Consider the following 26719-nt stretch of genomic DNA (forward strand, 5'->3'; position numbering starts at 1 on the left):
AGATAATCCAAAACGTGCATTGCCTCCCATGAATTAACGCAGAGATATGTATGAATTGCCTTACATTAGCTAACATCTTTGTTCCAATGTTTTCAGGCCATAACAACAAAATACAAAATATATTAGACCATCTAGCCATCAATTTTTTACATACAGTCTCTTAAAACTATACTTTCCAAACGAAACTACACTTAATATATAGACTAACAGAGTTATATTACAGTCTGCATTAAATCAAACAAACCTACAGATGTTTTCCAGTTCCAGTGAATAAAATAATATAATATAATAATATCCTTGGAAGGAATCATATATATAGCTAGCGCGTTCATAGATGCAAGATCTTAACAAAAATGTAATGAATCATTAGGCAATGTCAGGCCCGCAGTTTTAGAAAACTCTTTCCGCCGGTAAAGATATTTTCGGGATGCACAGGTCTGCTTTCGCTAGCCATGATAATTTCCTGTATTTGGCTGTTAGACAGATTTGTTTAGTCTATAAGAAATAACCCGTTATTACTGCCACCAAGTGAGTCAATTTGTAGTACAATTTTTTTTTTTTTACTTTCAAAAATGACATTAAATGTTGACAATTTGACCGTTCTAACCCCTAGTATATACATACACTTACACACCTAAATGCATGTTGAAGGATTTCCTATTTTCGCCATGCCACAATAAAAAGTTCTGATACACAAACAGCTAACCAAAAAGTACAAAATAAAACATACCATTATAGATAACAAACACTTTCTTTCTCAAGGCAATAGTAAACACCTCCTCCACGAATGATGAACTGTGCACCTGGGCCCATCAGTGTCACTTTGTTAATGCTAGATATATATGATTGTGAATGTCTCATTCACCAAGTTAAGTCAAAATTGTGTCAGTGCTGTCTGAGATATAGTGTCTGCTTGAAAGACCTACAGTACAGTGGCTGATCCACGGTCTCCGCTGATTTCATTGTAGGGGACAAACAAGTTGTATCCCATGAATGCAAAAAACTACAAGCAAATGTAACTGAGTGAAGCTTTTCTGGGAAAATAACTGCACTCCGAAGAGTCATGTAGAACTGTCACACAAATGTATTATTTTCTCTGCCACTCACTCCTCATTCCATCCTATTACACTAACAAAAGAGCTGTCTACAGCTAATGGGGAAACATGCAAAACATGCGCAAGTATTTCAGGCATAGGTCAGTATTGTTTCACAAATTTAAGCAGAGTGTATGTGGCATTGAGAAAGACAGATTTCACAAGACAATGATTCAACCACTAGCCCATGTGGCAATCAAATGTGGATTTGATTGCCACATGGGACCATTATGAAAATGGATGCATTCATTACTGTAAGAGGTGTCTGCTAAATGACTAAAGTTCAGACAGGCTGTGCAAAGTGGCACATATGGAACAAGCAACTGTTGGTCAAATCAATATAACCTGTTGATATACATCAGTAATATTGTGCCAACATTTGCAGCACAATTGACACTCCAAACTGAAGAAACGTTGCCAAAAAAAAAACACACAAAGGAAGCTACACTCTGGGGCACAAGGAAACCTTAACAGAACACCACAGTCAGCCTGTTTTAATCAGTACTGGGTTCCTGCTGTCCAGAGTTACTGCCACTGTGGTGAAAAGGGGGTTTGCAAGTCTAGGTAAGGAAGTCCATGAAGGAAAGCATGCTTGCTGCTTAATCTCCCCAAGAAGGGGGATGGGCAAGAAATTCCATCTCTGTCCTGTTGGCAGCACATATAAAAAAGTAATACAAGTATGGGGGGGCTTTGAAATGAAAAGCTGTCTTGACCAGACATAACAACACTGTCACCCACAATCATGAAGTCTATTTGAAAGGAATTGATTGAAAACAACACATACAGACCAGTTTGGCACAATACTCTGCCCAGCAGGTTCATAACTTTTTGTTACTGTTACATAATGAACTTAAGAACACATTATTTTCAGCAACGTCCTGAAAGCAAACAGGGTTGACTGTCTTGCCCAGGGACTGAAAATAAATATAGATTTTTCAGATTGATGGAATAATTTCATTGGTTATTAAAAAAAATTGTCCTAATTTTCAGGAGGAAGATCTTGCCAAAGAAAAAGTGTGAAGAAGGAAATGTCATAGATAACAACAACTTCCGATTGCTGCTCCAAAAGGAAGAGGGGATCAACCTATGTCACATAAATGGGGGGTTCTTTTTTTACTTTTAAAAACAATGAGGATTGTAGAAAGGTTTGAATGCCCAAAAACCCCAAATACAGGCAAATCTCAGCATTAATCATAAGCAGTGTATCATAGCTTGAGTAGGCAGCTGTTGCAGAATTTCTAACTAAACTTACATAATTCAAATTTGCAAATTCAACATTTTAGATACGATTTATTCGTATCTATTCGTATTTATGTATGAAATTGTTACTGTGATAAAAAATAGGTGCAATGCCTTATTTCAGCCATAGACTGTTTTAGTTCGTTTTAAATGCCCACATTCCCAGAATTCAAGGAAACCCTAGCTGTTATAATATGGAATGAATAATAGTATTACTAGCTGTTGCAGCATGTCTCTTTATTTTATTTTCAATTATATGTGATACCTAGGGAAGCATACATTTGATTATGATGTGTTTACAAATGTAACATTATATAGATTATTGTGATATTTGTTTTTGTTATAAATGGTTCAAATGCATTGCTTTACTTTCAGGCATTTGCCTAGAACTTGGAAAAGGCACGTCATGTATTATAAATATAATTCCAGTTCTAGAAGTATTGCATTAGGAATGAAGTGGTGACGTAGATAGGCTATATCCTCTCAGAATGGGAAGTCCTGAAAAGAGGGTGGTGTGCAGGAGCGCGGAGGGGAGGAGGCGTTTGGGGAGGTTCTTTGTCCCGCCTGCGTTTTTTTTCTGGAACCCCAACAAGAAAGAATAGGGGTAAATGTAACATACTCTATCCAATCGAATAGAGAAGTGAAGAGTGACGCTTTGGTCTGTTGTGTAGAGAAATAGGGAAAAGTGCACAGAAAATTTAGCCTTTTAACATAACCTATATGCTGAATACGAAGAATCAAGAAACGGTGTAGGCTTCAAGGTAGGGTAAATAACAGCACGATTATCCTGCAACAATATCGAGTAGCCCATGAACGTCTACTTTTTACTTCTGAATAACGTTATCTAAGGCGATGCCTTAGATAACGTTAGCTTTTGTTTGCTGTCTGCTTAAAGCGATTGTTTCCCCATAAAGAACTACGGTCTCTATTAGATAAAAACAAATCAGCTAGCCTATCTAGTTAACGAAATAATACTGTAGTTAAGCGATGGTTAGATAGCATTCAGTAAATAATATATATTTTTCGATTGTGATCCTTCGTTGTTCGCGGGGATGAACGCGATTTAATGCAGCACGAGGGCGCGTGGACTTCATCACCTTGCCTGATCCCACTTTCTGCTGCTGTATAATGGATCCTTGACCAACTTTTTGGAAACGTGTACATGGAACATTAGAACTACCGATTTATTGAAGGCAAAATACTTGAAATTGGCAATTGTGCAAATGTATGAGTTATTTAGCACTTATTTTTTATGGTTGCGTAGTCCGATGGAACTAGCCTGATGAGATTGTCTTGTGGTTTTCTTTTCAGGGTAATTCATCGTTCATCCGGTTGTTTGGTTACCATGTGAACCCCTTTAAAAACCCAGTTTGGATTTATGTAAAATCAATAAGGAATACAGTAGTTAGAGGAATCGCCATAAACACGTAAGCCATTCTACACAAACGTGCGACAAGTAGCATGTTTTATGTCGTATCCAAAACGCTAAACAAACGGAGTTTAAACAATATTTTAAATATGTTGTGGTTATTGGACCTTCTTGATTAATACGCTGCCTTTTTAAAATGTTGCACTACAGGGATTTAAAATGATTTAAATTAGATTTTTGTTTGGGTCATTGCGGTGGTCTCAATATGGTTGGTCCATCGTCAATTATCGCCATTGACTACAATTGAATTCATGCTGATTTTATATAGCGATTGGCCTCAAGCCATTCTGGAGTGGTTTCTCTCCTGTTTTGAAACTAGTTCAGAAGTCACATCTTAGAAACTTGAGACTTAAAAATGCTTTCGTTTTTATAGTTGAAATTCAGATTTGACTGGGGGGACTTAGAGTTTTGTAAGCCGGACAGAAGTAGACAAGCGAAACACACAGACATGGTACCATGCTGGAAATGAACTGCCAAATAGATTACGCTTTTTAAATCTAATGGTTATACGGGTTATAGCTGATGTCTATGTTGTGTTGATTAGATGGGTCGGACGGAGGCTGCGGTCTTGGCGATTTGACCACTACAGAACGTACATGTGCCATTGTTTTGCGAGCTACTTATAAAAGGGAGGTAGCAACCAATTCACTGAGATCGCTGTTATAGTATATTATTTGGATCTATATTTTTTAAAAGCCTTTTTATACTGTATTATAAATACCGATGGAAGAAGACTGGTGAGAGTTGCTAAAAGAGCAGCCACTTGGATTCAAACAAGTTTAGACCACTAAACCACTGTAGGCAATAATCCGTCGTTTATTTAGTCTGCAACTATCAAGAATTGCTCATGCATGGACCCGAGAATAGTAGTTTGAAATCTATTTCAGCGTTGTCTGAAGTGACGCCCGTCTATTATGAATTCGATTCGTTGGCCAGATTTAGTGTGGTCTAAAATACCAGTACATTCACTTTTTCGTACACCGGTGCCGGGCCACAAAAATATTTTCTTTCTGCTCCGGCGGCCTCTGGTGAAACAAAAGGTTCGGAACCTCTGGTATAGAGGATTTTCCTCAGACGAGCTAGACCAAGCTTTACGTTTAACCTGGTACATCTATCTTACAGCTGTTTTATAAAAGGCTTTTTTTCTGAGATAAAACATTCCAGTTGGCGCCTAGTGAAATAAATAGGCCTTCTTGCATGAGATCCTTGAGCAAGTATGTGCCATCAAGAGGGAAAGGCCGACAGGAATGACATTATCCATACCAACCGAAATCATGAGTGCAGCCTTTGTGAGACACATTGTTATTAATGCCACCTGGTGGACATTCGTGGTAACAAAATGTTCAGTAGCATCGAGAGAGACAAAAAGAAGAAAAAACATATTCAGATAAATAACCACTTAGAGGTTTAATCTGATGTGCTTCACGATTAAATGTTTTCGTTGTAGGGAATGAATGAGACAGATGGAACCTGGGGATGATTAGGGGTCATGATGATAGGAAGGCCAAATTAGAAATGTTGGACAGACTGGGATAACACCTACTTTTACGATAATGTGATGGGGTCTTCATGAGGCAATACAGCAGTGAGATGCGGTTGCTACGGCACATGTATTATATTTTATTATAGTGTTATGATGTACATTTGGTTATCCATTGATTACCTAACTAGCAAGATATAGCTAGATGAGGCCTGGAGAGTAATATACTTGATCCTAGCTACATCACCCAGTCTTATAGTTTTTTGTTCAGCATAGATCTCTCGTTTATATTGTATGTTTTTGAAGGTCCAGGTGATAGTAAACAGAAAACCCCTGTATAGGCTATGTTATTGGCCTTCAGAGATTAGATTACAAGCATCTCTCCTCTCCACTACAAATGTTCACAAGGGAATTTATCACAGACTACTCTCAATTCTCCCTAACAATTCTCTCTAACTATTTGCTTGTATTTGATTTGTCTTTAACTTTCTCTGGAAATTATTGCATTAAAGTTGGAATGTCAATAGGAATTGTTGTTGCAAGCCCTCGCTTTCGGAGGAATCCTCTTTCATCATGGTTCAGAATTGAGCTGCAAGCTTCTGGCAGTTGAGACACCAGACAATTCTTGAGAAATCCAGATATTTTGGTTACAGTACATAGGTACTGTCCGACTCGTAGAATAAACATGAGTTTTTTGTTCTTCCCTTAAATCTTATAAAACAACCTTTTAAAATCAGCAAAAAGATAATGAACAATATTTTAAATATTTCTATTTATCTCTTTTTAAAATAAATTGTGCTTTACAGACGGCACACCGATCTTTGGTGCTTTCTCTTACCACTCATTCAACCCCATCAATCGTATGTTTTCTCTGTCTTTTGTATACCTTGTCTGATTTGCTAATTTCACTTCTTTATTCCACCCGTTTAGATCTTAGAGTCCCCCACTCTGGACGCATCATGAGCTGGAGTTTTCTGACGCGTCTCCTGGATGAGATCTCTAACCACTCCACCTTTGTGGGCAAGATCTGGCTAACGCTGCTGATTGTCTTCCGCATCGTGCTGACCGCGGTGGGAGGCGAGTCCATCTACTACGATGAACAGAGTAAGTTTGTGTGCAACACGCAGCAGCCCGGTTGCGAGAACGTGTGCTACGACGCCTTCGCACCGCTCTCGCACATTCGCTTCTGGGTCTTCCAGGTCATCATGATCACCACTCCCACCATCATGTACCTGGGCTTTGCCATGCACAAGATCGCCCGCATGGATGACGACGAGTACAGGCCCCCCGGGAGGAGGATGCCCATGGTGAGCCTGGGGACCAACCGCAGCTACGAGGAGGCGGAGGACAACGGCGAGGAGGACCCCATGATCTCCGAGGAGATCGAGCCAGAGAAGGAAAAGAAGAAGGATGAGAAGCAGTCCAAGAAGCACGACGGGCGTCGGCGGATCAAGCGCGACGGCCTCATGAAGGTGTACGTCTTCCAGCTGATTTCGCGCGCCGCATTCGAGGTCTCCTTTCTGTTTGGCCAGTACGTCCTCTACGGCCTGGAGGTGGCCTCGTCGTACGTGTGCACACGCTCGCCCTGCCCGCACACGGTGGACTGCTTCGTGTCGCGTCCCACCGAGAAGACCATCTTCCTGCTCATCATGTACGCCGTGAGCGCCCTCTGTCTCCTCTTCACCACTCTGGAGATCCTCCACCTGGGCTATAGCGGCATCCGGGACTGTTTCTGCCAACCTAGGCCCCGAACGCCAGCCCGCCTGCTGGCCGCCCCACGGCCCATTCTCTCTGGACGCCAGGTGCCCACGGCTCCCCCGGGCTACAGCACGGTGCTGAAGAAGGACCCCAAGGGTGCGCGAGTGGACTACAACCTGGGCGGCTCGGGTCCCGAGGCGTTCGGCGACGAGGCGTCGCTACGAGACATGGAGCGCCTGAGGAGGCACCTGAAGCTAGCCCAGCAGCACCTGGACCTGGCCTACCAGAACGAGGATAACAGCAGCCCGTCGCGGAGCAGCAGCCCTGAGTCCAACGGGACCGCAGTGGAGCAGAACCGCCTCAACTTCGCCCAGGAGAAGCAAAGCAGCGGTGAGAAAAGTAAGTAGCCAGACTTGCCAATGTACCACAAGAAGTACAACTTTTCTTTCCTGCCATTTTTCTAGATAGTAGCTAATACTTTAGCAGTAGTTTTTTGAACAGTATGTTTCATGTTATAGTGCCGTTATTCCCAACAGCATGCCTTTAAGTCGTATTCCAAAACATACATACCCAATGTCACTTATCTAGAGCCTGATAATTAGCTGATTCAAGTGTGCATGTCTGGGCTACAATAAAAATATCTACTATTGGTGGTACTCAAGGACCAAGTGGGAAATGCGGTTTTAATATGTGGAAACAGTGTTGTGAATAGAATAAAACTGTTGTATAATTAAACCTGACGTTCCTCCCTTTGCTTTTAGGTTTACGAGCTTAACTTCCTCACTGGCCCAACAAACCCTCTCGGGATAGATTATTGCATCTGGAACAGAGGGGGAACAACAGGGGGATTGTTTGGGGACAGGTGGTCTGTGTCTGTATGTGTGTGTGTGTGTGTGTGTGAGAGAATCATCGAATTAATCCATCTGCCTTCCAGTGAAGGCCACTGAACATCTAAGGAAACCATGCCAAACCTAATGAGCAGCATTCCTTCCAACTATACTTGAGCATGTCTGAAGATCCAAAGTGTCCTCAAACTGTTTTCAGAACATTCCTATCAGTTTCTCAGGGCAGCTGTGCTGTTTTGTGAAGTATTTTCCATTTTTATATATATATTTTTTTTCTTTTTACATTTTCGGGAATACTGTAGATTTTTTTTCCATTCTCGTTTGTCCTCTATACTGGAGCATATATCAAGTTTGCCTTCAACCTTAAACTGGAGTTTACATTTTAGCCATTCCAAAAAAGGTAAGGCCAGGTCAAGTGGATTGCAAAACCATGTCAACGTTGGTGTTTTTTGTGAGGAATAGGGGTGAGTCTGTCTGTGGAGCTGTGAACTGGTGTGGTTATGGACAGGGGCGCTCTGGTATAGAGCGTAGGAAATGGTACTAAATGGTGGAATTAGAGTTGGGTGTGTAAGGACTGATTACTGGGTGAAAAACTCTTCAATGTGCAATAGCTTATAATTAACACATGTTCATCTTTTTTGGTCAACCACCAGAAACAAGTTTAATTTGAGTTGTAGCACAAAAATGCATAGTTTGCGGACAGGGTGCCTACTTGGATCATGACAACCCCTTGCCTAAATCTGATTGTTGCCAATATGGGAACTGGAAGCCTATTTTGGGACCTTTTGTCCAAAGGATCAAAAACCTGGATAATGCTTGAAATCATTTACATTGTAATCTCGCCTGGAAGATTTGAAACATGCTTTTGATACGATTTTTTTCTACTTTGTATGTTTTATGGAAGGTGTTTGGAGAATATCTGACACTTAAAAGTGCAAGAATAAGCCTTTATAATGGCCAAACTGTAAAAAAAAAACATGTGTCTGACAGTGCATCTAAGGATTTCTTTGTTGTTTTTTCTGTTGTCTGCATTTACTGAAGGACTCATTAAAAGTTTCTTACACATTGAAGATGAACACCATTTGAACTAGTTTATACAGCAGGTAAACTCTGGGTCATGTTCAGTATGGCAATGTGTAACATGTTAAACCTCAGAAATAGAAACACTAAAGATGCGTGGAGGATTCTTAAACATACCAAATTTGTATGATGTGTTGAAATTGGATTAATAATGTCATACATCTTGGAAAGTGTGCAGGTTGTAACAAAACAATGAGTAGGATGAGCACATGCTGAAATTATATTTAAAAAAATTATTCAAATGTGGTTAATTGAATATATAATTGTTTTACCTCTGACGTTTCAGTATACCTTTTTTGGGGGAATTTATAATAATATTACAGCATTACATTTGTTGAATGGCATTTTCAGATATTCCATACAACTCTGTTCTAAGTAATTTTCTTCAGTGGGATTTCCCCAGAAATGTGGAACTGGGTGTTTGTGGCTCTTGATTTGTCTATGCAATTCAAAGTCAGTGCTCTGTTCAGTGATCATTTAGGTACTGATGCAATGTTTAATTCAAAAGCCTTCAAACGTTAATAATGCAGACAGTAACGGTTGGACATGTAATGTAAATGTTTCTGTTTTGGAAGTTGATGTGACCCAATGCCTTCAAAGTGCCCTTATGATTCCATCAGTGCACTCATCATAACAGCAGTGCTCGTGTCATCTCAAACAATTTTTGTATACCTTTTTTTATTGTACTTTTGTATGAATTGTATTTTTCTGTTCAGTTTCATAAATACACTTTTTCAAATAAATTCGGTGTCCTTTCATTATCTATGTTATGTGATGCCCGCTTCATTATCTATGAAGCGGGCATTGAGGCATTCGGTTACTGTTTGGATGTAAGGGGCAAGATTTTTTATGCAACATACTTGAGCATGATTGACAGTGCCAGGTAAGCCATTCCAGTATCTTATTGTTGTGGAGAGGCAATAATTGTGCTAGTACCATTGATCAATAATTGGCTAGTTTTATTTTGCTGAAATATCCATATGGCCAAGTAAGTGTAAACAAAAAACACTTCTGTCAGTGCAAATTCATGTAACTATATACACTGCTCAAAAAAATAAGGGAACACTTAAATCACACATCAGGTGTCGATGGACGTAATATATTAAAGATCAAAAATGTACGATGGTCAATGGAAACCAAAATCACCAAACGATTGAGGGCTGGATTCAAGTTCACCAAAAATCTAAGTAAACAATTGAGATTACAGACTGTTTCAACTTGTGTGAATTTGATCACAGCAACTCAGTGTAACTCAATAGTGGGTATGGCCCCCATGTGCCTGTATGCACTCCCAACAATGTCTGGGCATGCTCCTGATGAGGCGGCAGATAGCATCCTGGGGGATCTCCTCCCAGACCTGGATTAGGGCATCAGTGAGCTCCTGGATAGTTTTGGCGCTAATTAGTGGCGTCAGATGCACGATACATAACGTCCCAGAGGTTCTCAATTGGATTCAGGTCTGGGGAACGTGATGGCCAGTCAATGGATTCAATGCCTTCATCATCCAGGAACTGCCTACACACTGGCCACATGAGGCTGGGTATTGTCCTGCACCAAGAGGAATCTGAGGATTTCATCCTGGTACCTAACAGCAGTCAGGGTACTGTTGGCTAGCACATGAGGTCTGTGTGACCCTCCCCAGACTGTCACTGACCCACCGCCAAACCAGTCATGTTGGATGATGTTGCAGGCAGCATAATGCTCACAATGGCATCTCCAGACTTTCACATCTGTCACATGCTCAGTGGGAACCCGTTCTCACCTGTGAAGAAAACGGGGCGCCAATGGTGGACCTGCTAATTCTGGTATTCTCCAGCAAATGCCAGTCGAGCAGCACGGTGCTGGGCTGTGTGCACAGGTCCCACTAGAGGACGTCGGGCCCTCATGCCACCCTCATGGAGTCTGTTTCTGACAGTTTGGTCAGAAACATGCACACCAGGAGCCCGCTGGAGATCATTTTGTAGGGCTCTGGCAGTGCTCCTCCTCTTCATCCTCACACAAAGAAGGAGATACCGGTTCTGCTGCTGGGTTGATGCCCTTCTATGACCCTGTCCAGCTCTCCTTGTGTAACAGCCCGTCTCATGAGACTGTACTCGAAGACACAGCAAATCTTGCGACAGAACGTATATGGAAGTGCGATCCAGGAGGAGCTGAACTACTTGTGCAAATTGAATGGGCTGGAGGTACCACCTCATGCTACCAGTAGTGACAAGGACACTAGTAAAATGCAAAATAAGGAAGGATAAGAAGAGAGCAATTGTCTGTGGCCACCACCTGCAAAACCATACCCTTTTTGGGGGTTGTCTTACTGTTGCCTCTCCTGTACACCTGTTGTCGTTTTCATTTGCACCAAAACAGGTGACACTGATTCACCCTCACTTATGCTTCTGGACAGTTAGACATCCCTGAAGGTTAATTGACTTGGTGTTATACTGTGATGACTATGTGTTTCCTTCATTTTTTTGTTGTTGTGCAATGTAGGTCATTTTGAGTACTCTGTAAATTTATGTTGACTTGCACTGTATTGCCTTTGGCTAGGTCATCAATGCAAATGACAAATGTGTATCAATTGGCTTACATGGTAAACTAAAAGTGAATTAAAACAACACAAAAAAGTTGCTAAAAGAGCTTCTGCCAAATCACTAAAAGCTTCTGCTCAAAGAACGAGCGGATTAACATTGCCTCAACTGATTAATCATTTCAGTTTCCTTGAGTGGCCTGGGCAGTTCCTTCATTTCAACCCATTGTTGACTTTAATCCCAGTATACTGATGAGTATTGCATCTTGAAAATTGCTGTTGGCTCCAATAAATTGCAGGTTCTGCTCATGGTAAATGTGTTTGTGTGCCCGGGTTTACTTTTGCACATGTAGATCTCTGGTATATCTGCAATCTTTTTACAGTGTTGGTGGTGGTGGGCTGAACATTAGGTAACTGCAAATTTACGCTTGAAAAGCTACAGATATCTTGGTATTTTATACAATGATGTGAATAAAATCTTTCATAAATTAACATTTACTTTGCCTTTTGGTGGACTCTGGAGTTTTTGAAAAATTCCAAGGACAAAAAAGGATACAGGATTCACCTGAGCTCAGTTTGGACTGTCACGGCAAAGGGTCTGAATTCTTATGTACAGTTTTTCATTTTCATATAAATTAGCACATATTTCTCATTTTGCTTTGTATTTTTTTGATACTGCGATAGTTGTTCAATTGATTATATTCATACCTGTCTTCTAATGTCTCCTAATATGAAAGCAATCCAAAAGTGTAATCCGGAACACATTTACAAATAACCTACCCAGCCCTGCATACATCAGGATCAGAATTAGGTGGGTGCCAGTCAGAGGCGGAGTTTAAGAGGGTGCGCGGCAATGTATATCCCATTCAAGCGAATGGGATATACATAGGGTGACCAGACGTTCCGGTTTGCCCGGGATTGTCCCGGTTTCTAGCAAGGTGTCCCGGGTCCCGACAAATACCTGTAAAACACTAAAATGTCCCGGTTTTCGACATTCACTACCAAATCCCGGTTTTCATCAAAATAAGAATTAGAATTTTTCCACATGCGAGTCGGAGCCAAACAAACAAAGCAACATAGCTTAACAACAATTCTAATTAAAGCTCAAGGAGCGGAAAAAACACGACAGTGAAAGAAACAAACTGGGCCAGCTCCGCTGCTCCAACAACCACAAACACGCACGATGACCAACACGCGTGCTTACATGTGCGCGTGCACGAACACTAGGGCCCCGGTTTGGGTTTTTGAAATTGGGTCACCCTAGGTATACAGTTATATGATCCAGGTCCAACAGCAGCTAGCCGCGAAGTTTTGTAACTGTAGGTAGGTATTGTTGTAGTCTAATAACAAGCGTCTGTTCATCACGGTACATGAAACGTATGCATTTTTGGGGAGTAGGCTATTAAATATTAAATTGATCTGCCTGTATCTTTCAGTTGGGAAATCAGGTAGCAATATTAAGAATTTAGCGGCGAAGGGTTGGGTGGGGGCGTCCGCAGCTATGGTTCGCACCAATGGGAGAGAAAGTTAAGCCCCCCCCTCCTTCCCCGTGCAAGTATTTATCAGTTATAAAAGAAGGATCTGGACTTTTTAGTAGCAGGCTTTGCCAAATCTCTCCTTGGGTCTCCTTAGATGTTTTACATTTTAGTTATAACCCTGAACGGACACACCTGTTTTTAATTAGTCAAAAAAATGATTAGTTGACTAATTAAATCAAGTGTGCCAGTTCAGGGTTTAACCAAACATTAGAAATGTTTATGGGGGCCTGAAAAGAATTTGGAAACCTTATCAAACAGTTCAGATGAAATAGACATTAGAAAAAAAGTGATACAAAATGTTTAGCAATTAAACCCAAGCAACAGTAAAAAAATTATCAGACTCCCTTTCATTAAGTCCAATGTCTAGTGTTTATGGACCATTATCACCACAACTGCAATATAACACGTATGTTATCTAGCACTATTGCATAAATGATGTTCTAGAGTTCAAGCTGTTAAACAGTGTTATTATAAGAAGCTCACTGTCCATGTGCTGTGCAGTTTACCCTCAAGCTCCAAAATGAAGAACCTGATGCAGGTACTTGCTTTGTACTTGTTCTGTCTCTATGGCTGTTTGTGTCAGAAGGAAGACCCACAAGACTTCATGCTACTAGCAGGCCCTCTGACCAACACTTTGAAGATGGACTTGAGCACCAAACCAACGGATGCCTTTGACTGCACAAATCCCATTCCTGTGATTTCCAGGGACTACTTTCAGTACCTTCTGAGTAGGGGAGTAACTCACTTCAAGGTGCCCCTTTCCTGGGCTCAACTGTTGCCCACAGGTGAACCCAGCCAGCCTCATCAGCCAGCAGTGTCCTGCTACCGAACCCTCTTGGAGCTGTTAGTTGAAGAAGGGCTTAAACCGCTTGTGATCTTGCATCGCTCTACTTCTTTACCAGATGCCCTTCAGTCCAGATATGGTGGCTGGGAAAACCCAAAGCTGCCAAATATATTTAAGAAATATGCTGAATTTGTTTTCATGGCATACGGGGAACTGGCACACTCCTGGGTTACACTAAGCCACCTTGAAGAGATTAGGGATGTGGGCCGGCTTCAGCTAAAACATGCCGTTCATGCCCATACCAGTGTGTACCACCTCTACCATCAACTTTTTCATGGTCAAGGTAAAACCTCAACTTTTTTAAACATTATTCACAGGGAATTTAACAAACTGTTGGTGGCCTAGGCTGGTACAGTAGTCTTAGCTGCTGCCTCTGTTGCACATGTACTGGAGGGGTCAGTGAACTGACATAATGTGACTTCAAAAGCCAGCTTACTTTCTGGTTAAGAAAAAAACACATTGTTTGGGTGAAGACTTAAGTATCTCTGTAATGAACCTGTAGTCTTTAGATTTACAGTAAGAGCATTATTGCAATGAACTTCATGCAACAAGGTGTTGATTTGCTTGTTTTCAAAAGGTTTTTGTAGTTTGATTTGAAGAAAAGGAAATCACAAAATAAAACTTAAACAGAGGTCAGTGACTGTGCCTCAAATATGTCTCCTTGAATGTTGATATAAAGTATCATATTCAAGATTGCATGCATAATGTTTTCCTTATCAGAAGAGATTATTTGGCCATTTGCAGCCTAGTGTTTTGAACCTTATAGCAAAGCTTAGGATATGTGAAAGAGAAACGTGTAGTGTTCAGATTTAACTTTTACTAATTTCTTTTAAAATGTGAACATAAACTAGACACTTATATATCACCGACCACTCCATTCTATGCTTTCTTCAAGGCGGTCGTGTTTCAGTTGGGGTAAGCGCCAGCGATGTCCCCATCCTTTACGAAAGTGAGTCTACTGTTAAGGTATGGATACCAGACCTTTGTGGAAACATTGAGTTGTATAAGTGTCAATGTCGGGATCAAAAGCAATAAAAACACTGCAGAGTGTTAAAATGTTTTCAAGGCACCGTATTATTGCTGTAATAGTGAATGTGTATTTCTCATTCAGGAGGCCTTAGATTTCCTCTCAGTGCACATTGAATACCACTGTACCTCTACAACAGAACTGTCAGAGGAGCTGAAAAGATTACAGGTAACCTACTCATTAATGTGTCTTGGTGAATGTAATTAGAGTATTATTTCAAGGTAACACTCAATAAACAATAAAAAAAACTGTTGAAATAATGTTCTAATTATATTGCCCTTATTTTGGTAAACAAGTGTTTTATTTACTGACTTCAATTTATTTAGGGTTTTGTATAAAGCACCGACTTTACAAACAACTACTTCATTGATGCACTTACTACTACTGGGTTGTGTGGTGGTCCCACCTATCTATCTTAAGATGAATGCAATACCTGTAAATCACTCCAGGCAAAGCTTTTGCTAAATGACCACTATGTTGTTCTGCTGAAATAATCCTAAGTTTCATTAAATGCAAGCAATAAATGGATCCTTTCCAATTTTCAGAGTGCCAGTGGGCACATTCCTGTTGTGATTTACAAGATGAATATCAAGGGCTGTTCCTTCAGTCCATTTCAGCCACTCGGTAACCTCCTACAAGGTAAATCACATGAAGCAGCATAAATGTAAACACACACCCATGCTTTGAAGACCGTCATACTAATAAGCACTGTTATTTTGTATGGTTATACCATTCCGCCTTAGCACAATTTCAGTTGTTTCTTTACAAATATCACCTGTTCTCATGTACAGTGTCACATTGTCTACAATAAATATACATTGTAAGAATGGCAAATCAAACCCACTCAAAATCAAGACAGTGATTGGTAGTAGTTGCAGTGAAAAATAAAGACAATTTTATTGATGTTATCTCCATAAAGATTAAACCAATATAAAACATGAACCAATTTGATTGTAAAAGCATTATGATATATTGACTTTATGTAATCATGGTACAGAGTACACTGCAAAGTGTGTATCTTTCATTACAATTATCTAATACGATCCAGTATTCAATTTGTTTGGTAAAAATCAGAGAAATTGTTCTGGAGAAAGATAAGCACAAGAATATTTCTACCCATAGTATTGTGATGTATAATGTAGGGCTATTAGCAGCTTTCCCCAAAAACCTACTGGTTCTCCCTATTCAATTATACCTAATTTCACACTGTGATCTATCCTAAAAGGACATTTTATATTTTCAAATCATTAAAAGAATGAAAGGATATTTGAACTGTTTATTACAAATACATATTTTTTACCCACCTCCACCCCCTCTTTTAGGACATTATTACTATTAACACCGATCTTAAATGCTTTGTATATTTGACAATTTGGACAATGTTTTAATAAATGTTAGAACCTTTTCAATATTTCTACCTGCTACCACCCCTATTAGGAAATATCTTTCTTGTATTTATATATTCACGTTCAAACTTTTTTCTTTGTGATTCTCCTTAGTGATTCTCATTCCTAAACATACACTATTTGCCTTAAAACTAAATTCCTATCCTTATCTGGTGCATATTTCCAATTTGTAAACCCTCTTTTTGAAAAATTACACCTCTATCATTTTTACTTCCAAATTTGCAACAGAGAAAGCAAAAGCTTTTGTCCAGATTAGCTGAATAACCTGATTTAAAATGATTTAAGAATGGGCTGTGAAGGTGCACTTGTGTGAATGGCCATACATCAATCTTTTGATGGAAGTATGGCAGGGGTAGTCTAGTGGTGAGTGTTGGGCCAGTAAACAAAAAGGTCACTGGGTGTAATCACTGAGCTGATAGGTGATAAAATATAACAAAATAATGATTCATAAAAGACTTAACCCTAATTGCTCCCAGGTTGTTTCTGTAAATAAGAATGTGATCTTAGCATATTTCCATGGGATTATACCCATACTGCTTAATTGTAATATATCATATACAGTGATGTAAGAACCATCCTTTGTGTGTCATCTGAAATCATTACAGTTCTAATAAAAGGGGATGTGTATATTCTGGGATGTGACATGGCTGACATGTTTGGGGAGCTGGATTTGGTGGACACTCCAAAACGGTAAAAGTACTTGTTTGGTTACATGCATTTGGAAATGTAGCAACAGGCAAAAAAAACTCATATTAGCAGATATAAAAATAATTTGAATTAACTGTATTTTGCTTTTAGTGTATGTATATCTTTTGTATGTTCAATCGTGTATGCTGAACATTGTGCTTTACCTCTATCGCTTACTTAGTTTTGCAGACCACTTTGCAGATGTACCATCAGTAAACTACCAGAGTTTGTGGGATAAGTTTGGAACTCAGTCCTCTTTGGACCGTGACATCTTCCTGAATGAGTCTTTTCCGGATGGCTTCCAGTGGGCCGCATCCAGTGAGTCCTTCAAGATTGAGGGTGGCTGGTCTGAGCATGGAAAGGGTGAGACCATTTGGGACCGGTATGGCCATGAGCACCAAGCCTTTGAAAATCAGACTGCAGACCTGGCTTGTGACAGCTACCACAAAGTGGACTATGACGTCTACCTCCTGAGAGGTCTCCTTGTCAATACCTATCAGTTTTCCATCTCCTGGGCCCGCATTTTCCCCTCCGGCCACCGGGGAAGCTACTCCGAGGAGGGAGCACTTTACTATGACCACCTGATCGACGCTCTAATAGAGACTGGTATTGAACCAGCTGTGACCCTGCACCACTGGGATCTTCCCCAGGCACTCCAGGACTATGGAGGCTGGACCAATGTTTCTATGGTAAACGCCTTTACAGAGTATGCAGACTTTTGCTTTTCTAGGTTTGGAGATAGGGTGAGGACTTGGAACACCTTCAGTAGCCCATGGGTGGTGAGCCATGCTGGGTATGGTACAGGTCAGCATCCCCCTGGAAGAAAGGACTATGTGGTGGCCTCCTACCAGGTAAGAGAAATGGTATCCCTTTCCTTCGCTTGTGCAGCTTGGACCGCTGGACCACTTTAGGCCACTTAATAATAAAAAAATAATAATGTTATCCTTTGCTCCCACCCCACAAAAGGTGACTCACAACATGCTTAAGTCCCATGCTGAAGCCTGGCATGTTTATAATGACAAGTATCGGAAGGACCAAGGAGGTAAAGTGGGCATCGCCCTGGACTCTCATTGGGCTGAGCCTCCAAGCTCCTCATCCAAGCCTGAAGATGTAGCAGCTGCAGAGCGCTACCTGCAGTTCATGCTGGGATGGTTCGCCCATCCCATTTTCGTGAATGGGCAGTACCCGGCCATGCTTAAGTCTCAGATCGAGCAGAAAGTACGAAACTGTTTTCCCTCTGTGCCTGCCATACTTCCTGTCTTTACTGCAGCAGAGAGTCAGCGTATTCATGGAACGGCAGATTTCTTGGGACTGAACCACTTCACCACTCGTCTGGTCAATGCCAGTAATGGGGGCTGCGTTCCAGGACCAGAAGGGGTAGGAGACTTCACAGCTTACGTGGACCCTGTCTGGCCGACTACAACGTCTGACTGGATCCACTCTGCACCATGGGGTCTCCGTAGGCTGCTCAACTTTGTGTCTGCAGAGTATCTGAATGTCACTAAAGTGCCCGTCTACGTAACTGGGAATGGGGTTCCCACAGGGTACACTGGGGACACTATCAATGACACAGAGCGCATAGGGTACTTGAGGGCTTACATCAACGAAGCACTGAAAGGTAAGTATCTGGAACTTGCTAGATCGGGGGTCACTAAGCCTTCTAGACAAGTCTTTTGAGACTGTTTGCAAGAATGACTATTTATGACTACTGAAAAGGATCAATTTGGTTGTATTTTAACAGCAATCCATCTGGATGGAGTGAACCTGCAGCGGTTTACTGTGCAGTCACTGATGGACGGTTTTGAAGGGCCACAGGGCTACAACCAAAGGTTTGGTTTGCACTATGTCAACTTTGATCTTCCTGACAGGCCCAGAACCCCAAAGCAGTCTGCATATTTTTACTCAGATGTTATTAGGAGAAATGGATTTGCCAACACACAAGACAGAAATTCACCACTAGAGCTGAAGTTTGAAACTATTTTACGACAACCCACTTTGCCCCCATCCGAGGTTCCTTCCAGATCCAAGGTTGTCTGGGAGAAGTTCTCCAATCAGTCCAATTTTGAAAGGAAACTCTACCACTATGGCACCTTTCCAAAAGGTTTCCATTGGGGTGTGACATCCTCTGCCTATCAAATAGAAGGTGCCTGGAATGTGGATGGGAAGGGGGCAAGTGTATGGGACACCTTCACGCAGAAACCTGGCAGTATTCCCGGAAATGCCAACGGTGCCATAGCCTGTGACAGTTACAACCGTCTTGAAGAAGATCTCTACATGCTTAGGGCTATGAGAATTAAGACCTACCGGTTCTCCCTATCCTGGTCCAGGATCTTTCCAGATGGTCACAGAGCTTCCCTAAACCATAAGGGTGTTGACTACTACCACAGGCTTATCAATGGCCTGTTGGCTTATAACATCACCCCCATGGTGACGCTGCACCACTGGGACCTCCCCCAGGCCCTACAGGACCTTGGTGGCTGGGACAACATCCAGATGATTGACATCTTCAATGACTTTAGCGATTTTTGCTTCACAAGCTTTGGGGACAGAGTGAAGTTTTGGTTAACTTTTAACCAACCCTATACACTTGCATGGTCAGGATATGGTCTAGGGCAGATCCCACCAAACATCAGGAAGCCTGGGGATGCACCTTACAGAGTCGCTCACAACCTTCTAAAAGCTCATGCCAAGGTTTATCACACATATGACGAGAAGTACCGCAAATCCCAGGGTGGTCTGGTCTCCATCGCCCTCAACGCAGACTGGACGGAGCCCAAAGATCTTCAGAACCCCCGCGAAATTGTGGCTGCAGACCGTGCTTTACAGTTTCAGCTTGGCTGGTTCGCTCACCCCATCTTCAAAACCGGTGATTATCCTGACGCCATGAAGTGGCAGGTGGGCAACAAGAGTGAGCTACAAGGCCTGCTGGCATCTAGGCTCCCCTCATTCACCAATGTTGAAAGGGATTATATCAGAGGTACTGCTGATGTCTTCTGTATTAACGCTTATACCACTAAGGTGGTACGTCACGTGACTGATAGGCTTACTCCTCAGTCCTACGAATATGATCAGGATGTGGGTGAAGAGGAAGACCGTGAGAACCCCACAACCGCCATCAAAGGTCAGAGGGCTGTAGCATGGGGCTTACGGAGGCTTCTGAACTGGATCAAGGAGGAGTATGGTGATCCTGAGATTTATGTCACAGAGAATGGAGTAGCTACAGCTTCAAAGACCACTGTGGATGACAATGACAGAATATTCTACTACAAAACATACATTGATGAGGCTCTGAAAGGTAAGATTTAATGACACATTATATGAACAAAACACCAAGGTGCATGCAAAAACCACTTGCTTTATTGGGAATTTCCAACATTTACTGCAGACAATGTGATCGTCCAAAAGTAGATGTTCTCTCATGTCTGCTTAGCCCATAACCTGGATGGTGTAAAGGTGAGGGGTTACAGTGCCTCATCTCTAATGGACTCCTTTGAATGGCTCAATGGGTACACGGTGGGATTTGGTCTCCACCATGTGGACTTTACTGACCCAAGCCGACCCAGGACGCCCAAACGTTCAGCACACTACTACTATCAAATCATGAGGGATAATGGTTTTCCTCAGTCGGAGGATGGCTCACCCATTTATGGAACCTTCTGCAAAGACTTCATTTGGAGCGCAGCGACAGCATCTTACCAGGTAACAGCTCTTTGAAAACTATTCGGAGAGCACAAGCACCAATGTACGTGCCATAATGTTCACCTTGTTATTTTGTATCCCTTTTCCAGATTGAAGGGGGCTGGAGAGCAGATGGGAAGGGCCTCAGTATATGGGATAAGTTTGCCCACACTCCTCTTAGAGTGTCCAATGACGACACAGGAGATATTGCCTGTGATAGTTATAATAAGGTTGATGAGGATGTGGCTATGCTGAAGAGGCTGAAGGTGACACACTACCGCTTCTCCATATCCTGGTCCAGGGTGCTTCCCGATGGCACCACTAAAAACATCAACGAGGCTGGCCTCAACTATTACCACAGACTGATTGACGCACTGCTTGCTGCTAATATCCAGCCCCATGTGAGTATTTGGGCCAGCACTTTCATTGATCGGTATTTTATCAAATGGGTGGTAGTCCCTTCTAGCTATTTAAAGAGAAATGCACTAGATGTCAGTGTGGATAACATTTTACAATGGAATGCTTATGATTGGGCTATTATGTCAAATACCCCTATTACATCAAAGGGAGTTAATGACACATGAAAACACTTATAAACCCCTGAAATGACATCTCCACCTTAATAATCCTCTGCTCTCTTAATGAATATTGCCCTTTGTTCCTCTCTCCAGATTACCCTCTACCATTGGGACCTCCCTCAGGCTCTGCAGGATGTAGGTGGCTGGGAGAATGACAATATTGTTGATAGATTCAGAGAATATGCTGATTTTATATTTAATCGCCTTGGAGACAAAGTAAAATTGTGGATCACCATCAACGAGCCTTACAATGTAGCCAATATTGGTCATGGCTATGGAGCCGCTGCTCCAGGTAAAATAGTTTTTGCCAGAAAAAACTATTTAATATTCCGCATTTCTGGTACATAAGTTGACTGTATGTGTGTACTAACAGCTGGAAGGGGAGCTAGCTTTTCAGGAAGTTAAATTATACTTCTTTATCACTGATGGATCTGTGAAAGCAGATGATATTGTATCACTATTCAAAATTGTTCTGTGCAGAACCAAATTATACTTTAAAAATATCTTCAATCTATTGATCCAAAAATATTTCCGCTCCTTGATATTATAAACATCTTCTAAATACCTTTAAATATATATTTTAAATGTTTTTTTAAAATTGTCTAGACACGAAGAAATAACTGTAGAAAGAGATTCCTTCAGAAGTGCCTTCAAGAGACTGTTAAAACCACAACACTTCTATTACCAGGTATCAGCTTCAGGCCTGGCACTCTTCCCTACATCGTGGGCCATAACCTCATTAAAGCCCATGCCGAGGCCTGGCATCTGTACAATGATAACTATCGCGCCAAGCAGCGTGGCAATATTTCCATCACCATCAACTCCGACTGGTCAGAGCCACGGAACCCTTACAAGCAGGAGGACATAGAAGCAGCCCGACGTGTTCTTCAGGTAAAGGCCAAATTGCATCAGATAGTAACATTTTACAACATCCATAAAACTAGAGTGGATTGTTCTCTGTAAATGCTAATCAACTGGAGTTTCTATATAGCATCTACCCCATTTCCCATAGTGTTTGCCAAGTGTACAAAAAATATTAATAAAGGTCCAAACCAATAGAATACTACATAGTTAGATTAAAGTGAATGCATTGTTTTCTCCTCTTACAGTTCTACATTGGCTGGTTTGCCCACCCTATATTCAATGGAGACTACAGTGACACAATGAAGACAATTATTCGAGAGAGGAGTCTGGCAGCAGGCCTATCTAAATCCCGGTAAGTATTGATTTACAACTAACGATATATTTTTTGAAAGTACTGAAGAATTCACATACAAACCATAAATCTAAATGCATACAGTGAGGGAAAAAATTATTTGATCCCCAATAATCTGAGAGACAGAATAACAAAATATATATATATATATATATATATATATATATATATATATATATATATATATATATCTAAATTGATTTGCATTTTAATGAGTGAAATGAGTTTTGATCCCCTCTCAATCGGAAAGATTTCTGACTCGCATGTGTTTTTTATACAGGTAATGAGCTGAGATTAGGAGCACAGTCTTAAAGGGAGTGCTCCTAATCTCAGCTTGTTACCTGTATAAAAGACACCTGTCCACAGAAGCAATTAATCAATCAGATTCCAAACTATCCACCATGGCCAAGACCAAAGAGCTGTCCAAGGATGTCAGAGTTAAGATTGTAGACCTACACAAGGCTGGAATGGGCTATAAGACATCGCAAAGCAGCTTGGTGAGAAGGTGACAACAGTTGGTGACATTATTCGCAAATGGAAGAAACACAAAAGAACTGTCAGTTTCCCTCGGTCTGGGGCTCCATGCAAGATCTCACCTTGTGGAGTTGCAATGATCATGAGAAAGGTGAGGAATCAGCCCAGGACTACACGAAAGGATCTTGTCAATGATCTCAAGGCATCGAGCTCTTTGGCATCAACTCAACTTGCTGTGTTTTGAGGAGGAATGCTACCTATGACCCCAAGAACCCCATCAAACATGGAGATGGAAATATTTTACTTTGGGAATGTTTTTCTGCTAAGGGGACAGGACAACTTAATCGCGTCAAATGGAAGATGGACGGGGCCATGTACTGTCAAATCTTGGATGAGAACCTCCTTCCCTCAGCCAGGGCATTGAAAATGGGTTGTGGATGGGTATTCCAGCATGACAATGACCCAAAACACGGAGTGGCTCAAGAAGAAGCACATTCATGTCCTGGAGTGGCCTGGCCAGTCTCCAGACCTTAATCCCGGTGGAGGGAGCTGAAGGTTCCAGTTGCCAAACGTCAGCCTCGAGACCTTAATAGTTAAGTGGCAAAAAGTCAATTTCCGCCTAAAATGATGTACCCAAATCTAAATGCTAGTAGCTCATGACCTGAATATAGTAGAAACATGTTTGCTACCTTTTGAAAGGAGAATTATAAATTCATGCAGGAAAGTATAACACAGTAGATTAGTCAGAAGATAAAACAGACCAAAAACATGTTTTTTTGTAAACAAAAAAAAATCCTCATGTTTGAATGCGTCCCGGTACATCCTAACATGCCCTTGAACTAACAGAGAAGATCTGCAAAGAGGAGTGGGACAAATCCCTCCTGAGATGTGTGCAAACCTAGTGGCCAACTACAAGAAACGTCTGACCTCTGTAACTGCCAACAAGTGTTTTGCCACCAAGTACTATGTTTTGCCAAGGGGTCGAATACTTATTAAAATTCTAATCAATTTATAACATTATTTGACATGCGTTTTCTGGATTTTGTTGTTGTTATTCTCTCTCTCACTGTTCAAATAAACCTACCATTAAAATTGTAGACTGATAATTTCTTTGTCAGTGGGCAAATGTACAAAATCAGCAGGGGATAAAAAATGTATTTAATTAATTCCTATAAAACTCAAATGGCCTTTTCATCCATGACTATGAACCTTTTTAAAGGCTTCCTGAGTTTACCCCTGCAGAGATCCAGAGGATCAAGGGCACTTATGATTTCTTTGGGTTTAACCACTACACCACTGTACTGGCCTTCCCTGTTGCTTATGGGAACCTACAGCACTATGATGCCGACAGGTGAGGCATCAGTCATAAAATCCTAAACAAGGAAAAACATATGATTCAATGTCAACTAGAAAGGAATTGAATCAGTATGTTAGTTTCTCAATATATTAAAGTTCAGCTGTAGGTCATTCTTACATATTAATGTCCTGTTTCCGAATCGATATTAATGTAAAGTCAAACACCCTTATTCTGAAATGTTACTGTGTGAATAAGGGGTGCTGGGACGATAGCTGATCGAACCTGGCTAGACTCTGGCTCCAGTTGGCTGAAGGTGTCGCCATTTGGATTCAGAAAGATTTTGAACTTTATTAAGGACGAGTACGGCAACCCACCCATAATCATCACGGAAAACGGTATTTCGGAGAGAGGGCCAGTGGATCTCAACGATGTTCACAGGATCCACTATTTTGAAAGTTACATCAACCAGGTCCTGAAAGGTAGCTACCAGGCCACGCTAACAATACGGTGATCTTAAACTGATCATTTGAAATGTTTTCACACATGCATGAAGTAAACACCATGGTTGGCATTTTGGCACCATAACTACAACCTAATAAAATTAGACATTTTACCAAACAAATTTTCTGGGTCAGTGTAATAAATTTTTTGTTTCTTTCCAGCATATCTGCTTGATGGAGTAGATATTCGAGGCTACACAGCTTGGTCTCTTATGGACAATCTAGAGTGGGCGACTGGCTTTTCAGAGAGATTTGGCCTGTTCTATGTCAACCGCACTGACCCCAACCTTCCACGGAAAGCCAAGAACTCTGCTGCTCGCTATGCCACCATCATCAGATGTAATGGATTCCCAGACCCTGCCATGGGGCCTCACGACTGTTTGAATCCTGAACCTGAAGGTATGTGGAAACTGCTTGTTCTAGTGGATGCAACACTTCCACACAGTATTTTCTTATTGGAAAAAACTGTTTTACATACACACGCACGCACGCACACAGATTATATCACACGGGAATTTTCTAAGTTCAAACAAAATTAATAAAAAATGAGGAAAAGAGATGTATAATCTATTAATGTTAATGGGGAGTTTGCCCCTGATGAACTTCACAGTTGTTGCAAACATAATGTTTTGTTCCTGTGGTCAGAAAACCTTTGAAACTACATCCAAAGAATTTGCCTTGCTATTCCCATTTTTGTGAGACTTATAAATGCATACACCAGTTTAAAGCTGGCATCATTATTAGGTGAAACTGCCACTTCTATGTGTGATATTTGAATTACGCATACATTTTCCCTCAAATATGTGCATTTATTTTTATGGGATGAACCTGTAGTGATGCTGTCTCCACAAATGCATGTTCAGTCTTCAAGTGACAACAACTGGAAAGTATTTAAAGGGAGGGTTCGCCCAAATTACACATTTGCACATTGTTCTCTTTTACTGTGCAAGCAGTCAATGACCTTTTTATGATAGTAGCAATATTAACATGTTAATTTTGTTATGAAGTATCTAAAATGTATTGTAACGCAGTATAAAGGCAATGACTTTGTTGAGCTTTATAATTAGTTTGATACTTTCAAACTAATTATAAAGTTAAACGTGATTCCCGAATAAAATTCTAATATTTTATAATAAATGTTATATTGGCACCATTACTTGGATGGGGTTTATGCCACAGTCGCTAAAGTGTTAAATGAAAGTGTGGATCACTGTCAAACCATAGATCGTTTACAGTGTATGAAAACTATGTATATATATATATATGTGACCCCTCCTTTTAAACGATTTATTTTCCAGCTGAAGTGATACATTTGAACATGTTAATGACCATTAGTTTATTATTTTCCCCTAGGAACGAACGCACCCACCACTACCTCCGCTATCTTACCCATTCAAAGCATGAGCTTCCTGGATATGGAGCTGTCATCGGAAGATGCTGAGATAGCCCTCTACAGCGTCTTTGCTCTCTCCATCGCTGGTGCCCTCACAGTCATCACTGTGACGTATCTGCTCTGGAAGTCAAACAGACCCTCTGCTGAAACTCTGAAGACAGAAACATTCTGAACACATCTGTAAGGCTGTCTCCACCCAATATTTAACATGTGATCTTTAATACTCTACTTCAAATATGAGTATGTTGTGGTATATAACAATGCATTGTTGATAATTTCTCTGACTAGTCACAAGATTGTCTGCACCAAACAGCACCATCACTTATGTTGAAAAATAAAGACCTGACTTGAGTGGCATTTTCAGTCTGGTGTTTGTCCTCAGTTGTCCAACAAAGGCCGTTGTTGCACCTGATCAGCTGATCTTTTGGTTAGAGCATGGTTAGAACATGGTTTTAATATGTCAGGCTCTTTCCTTCTAGGTCATATACTGTATCTTGCAAGATGCATAGAAAAAACCCCTCACTGTTGGAGCTAAGAAACCTTTCTTGCGATCCCAGCACAATGGTTTGTTAACTGTAATATGAACTATTGCAATGTAGTAGTGCTGTAATTCCCATTGCCTAGATATATTTTGTGAGGCCCTTCTGTCAGGACCCTCTGACAATCATAGCCACTGAAGGTTAAGTAGAAAATAACAT

At 41.0% G+C, this 26719-nt stretch overlaps 2 protein-coding genes across 4 annotated transcripts; both read left to right on the top strand.

Annotated features, from left to right (window-relative positions):
- The first annotated feature begins 2917 nt into the window (after positions 1–2917).
- On the top strand, positions 2918–9925 carry LOC105005863 (gap junction gamma-1 protein). Of its 2 annotated transcripts, none has more exons than XM_020055045.3 (3): positions 2918–2937; positions 6173–7339; positions 7702–9925. In XM_020055045.3, exons 2-3 carry the CDS (start codon positions 6202–6204, stop codon positions 7713–7715), a joined length of 1152 nt encoding a protein of 383 aa, XP_019910604.1. In that variant the 5' UTR covers positions 2918–2937; positions 6173–6201; the 3' UTR covers positions 7716–9925. The 2 variants fall into 2 exon arrangements, with proteins under 2 accessions (XP_019910604.1, XP_010862376.1); XM_010864074.5 differs by lacking the exon at positions 2918–2937 and adding an exon at positions 2946–3094.
- Positions 9926–13083: 3158 nt separating this feature from the next.
- On the top strand, positions 13084–26372 carry LOC105005862 (lactase-phlorizin hydrolase). Of its 2 annotated transcripts, XM_020055046.3 has the most exons (18): positions 13085–13327; positions 13508–14048; positions 14661–14731; positions 14877–14960; positions 15338–15431; positions 16804–16888; positions 17067–17736; positions 17852–18503; positions 18627–20180; positions 20316–20584; positions 20674–20964; positions 21235–21433; positions 21830–22032; positions 22251–22357; positions 24051–24182; positions 24384–24607; positions 24791–25027; positions 25982–26372. In XM_020055046.3, exons 2-18 carry the CDS (start codon positions 13526–13528, stop codon positions 26191–26193), a joined length of 5607 nt encoding a protein of 1868 aa, XP_019910605.2. In that variant the 5' UTR covers positions 13085–13327; positions 13508–13525; the 3' UTR covers positions 26194–26372. The 2 variants fall into 2 exon arrangements, with proteins under 2 accessions (XP_010862373.4, XP_019910605.2); XM_010864071.5 differs by having other exon boundaries at positions 13084–14048.
- The last annotated feature ends 347 nt before the right edge of the window (positions 26373–26719 follow it).

This window comes from Esox lucius, chromosome 16 (assembly GCF_011004845.1).
Source record: "Esox lucius isolate fEsoLuc1 chromosome 16, fEsoLuc1.pri, whole genome shotgun sequence".
NCBI lineage: Eukaryota > Metazoa > Chordata > Actinopteri > Esociformes > Esocidae > Esox > Esox lucius.

Bases quoted from the DNA above. Each gene is read 5' to 3' on its own strand.
- LOC105005862 (XM_010864071.5), top strand. From the start codon at position 13,442: ATGAAGAACCTGATGCAGGTACTTGCTTTGTACTTGTTCTGTCTCTAT. The intron at 14,049-14,660 runs GTAAAACCTCAA...GCTTTCTTCAAG, and splicing joins TCAACTTTTTCATGGTCAAG to GCGGTCGTGTTTCAGTTGGG. The intron at 20,585-20,673 runs GTAACAGCTCTT...TCCCTTTTCCAG, and splicing joins CAGCGACAGCATCTTACCAG to ATTGAAGGGGGCTGGAGAGC.
- LOC105005863 (XM_020055045.3), top strand. From the start codon at position 6,202: ATGAGCTGGAGTTTTCTGACGCGTCTCCTGGATGAGATCTCTAACCAC.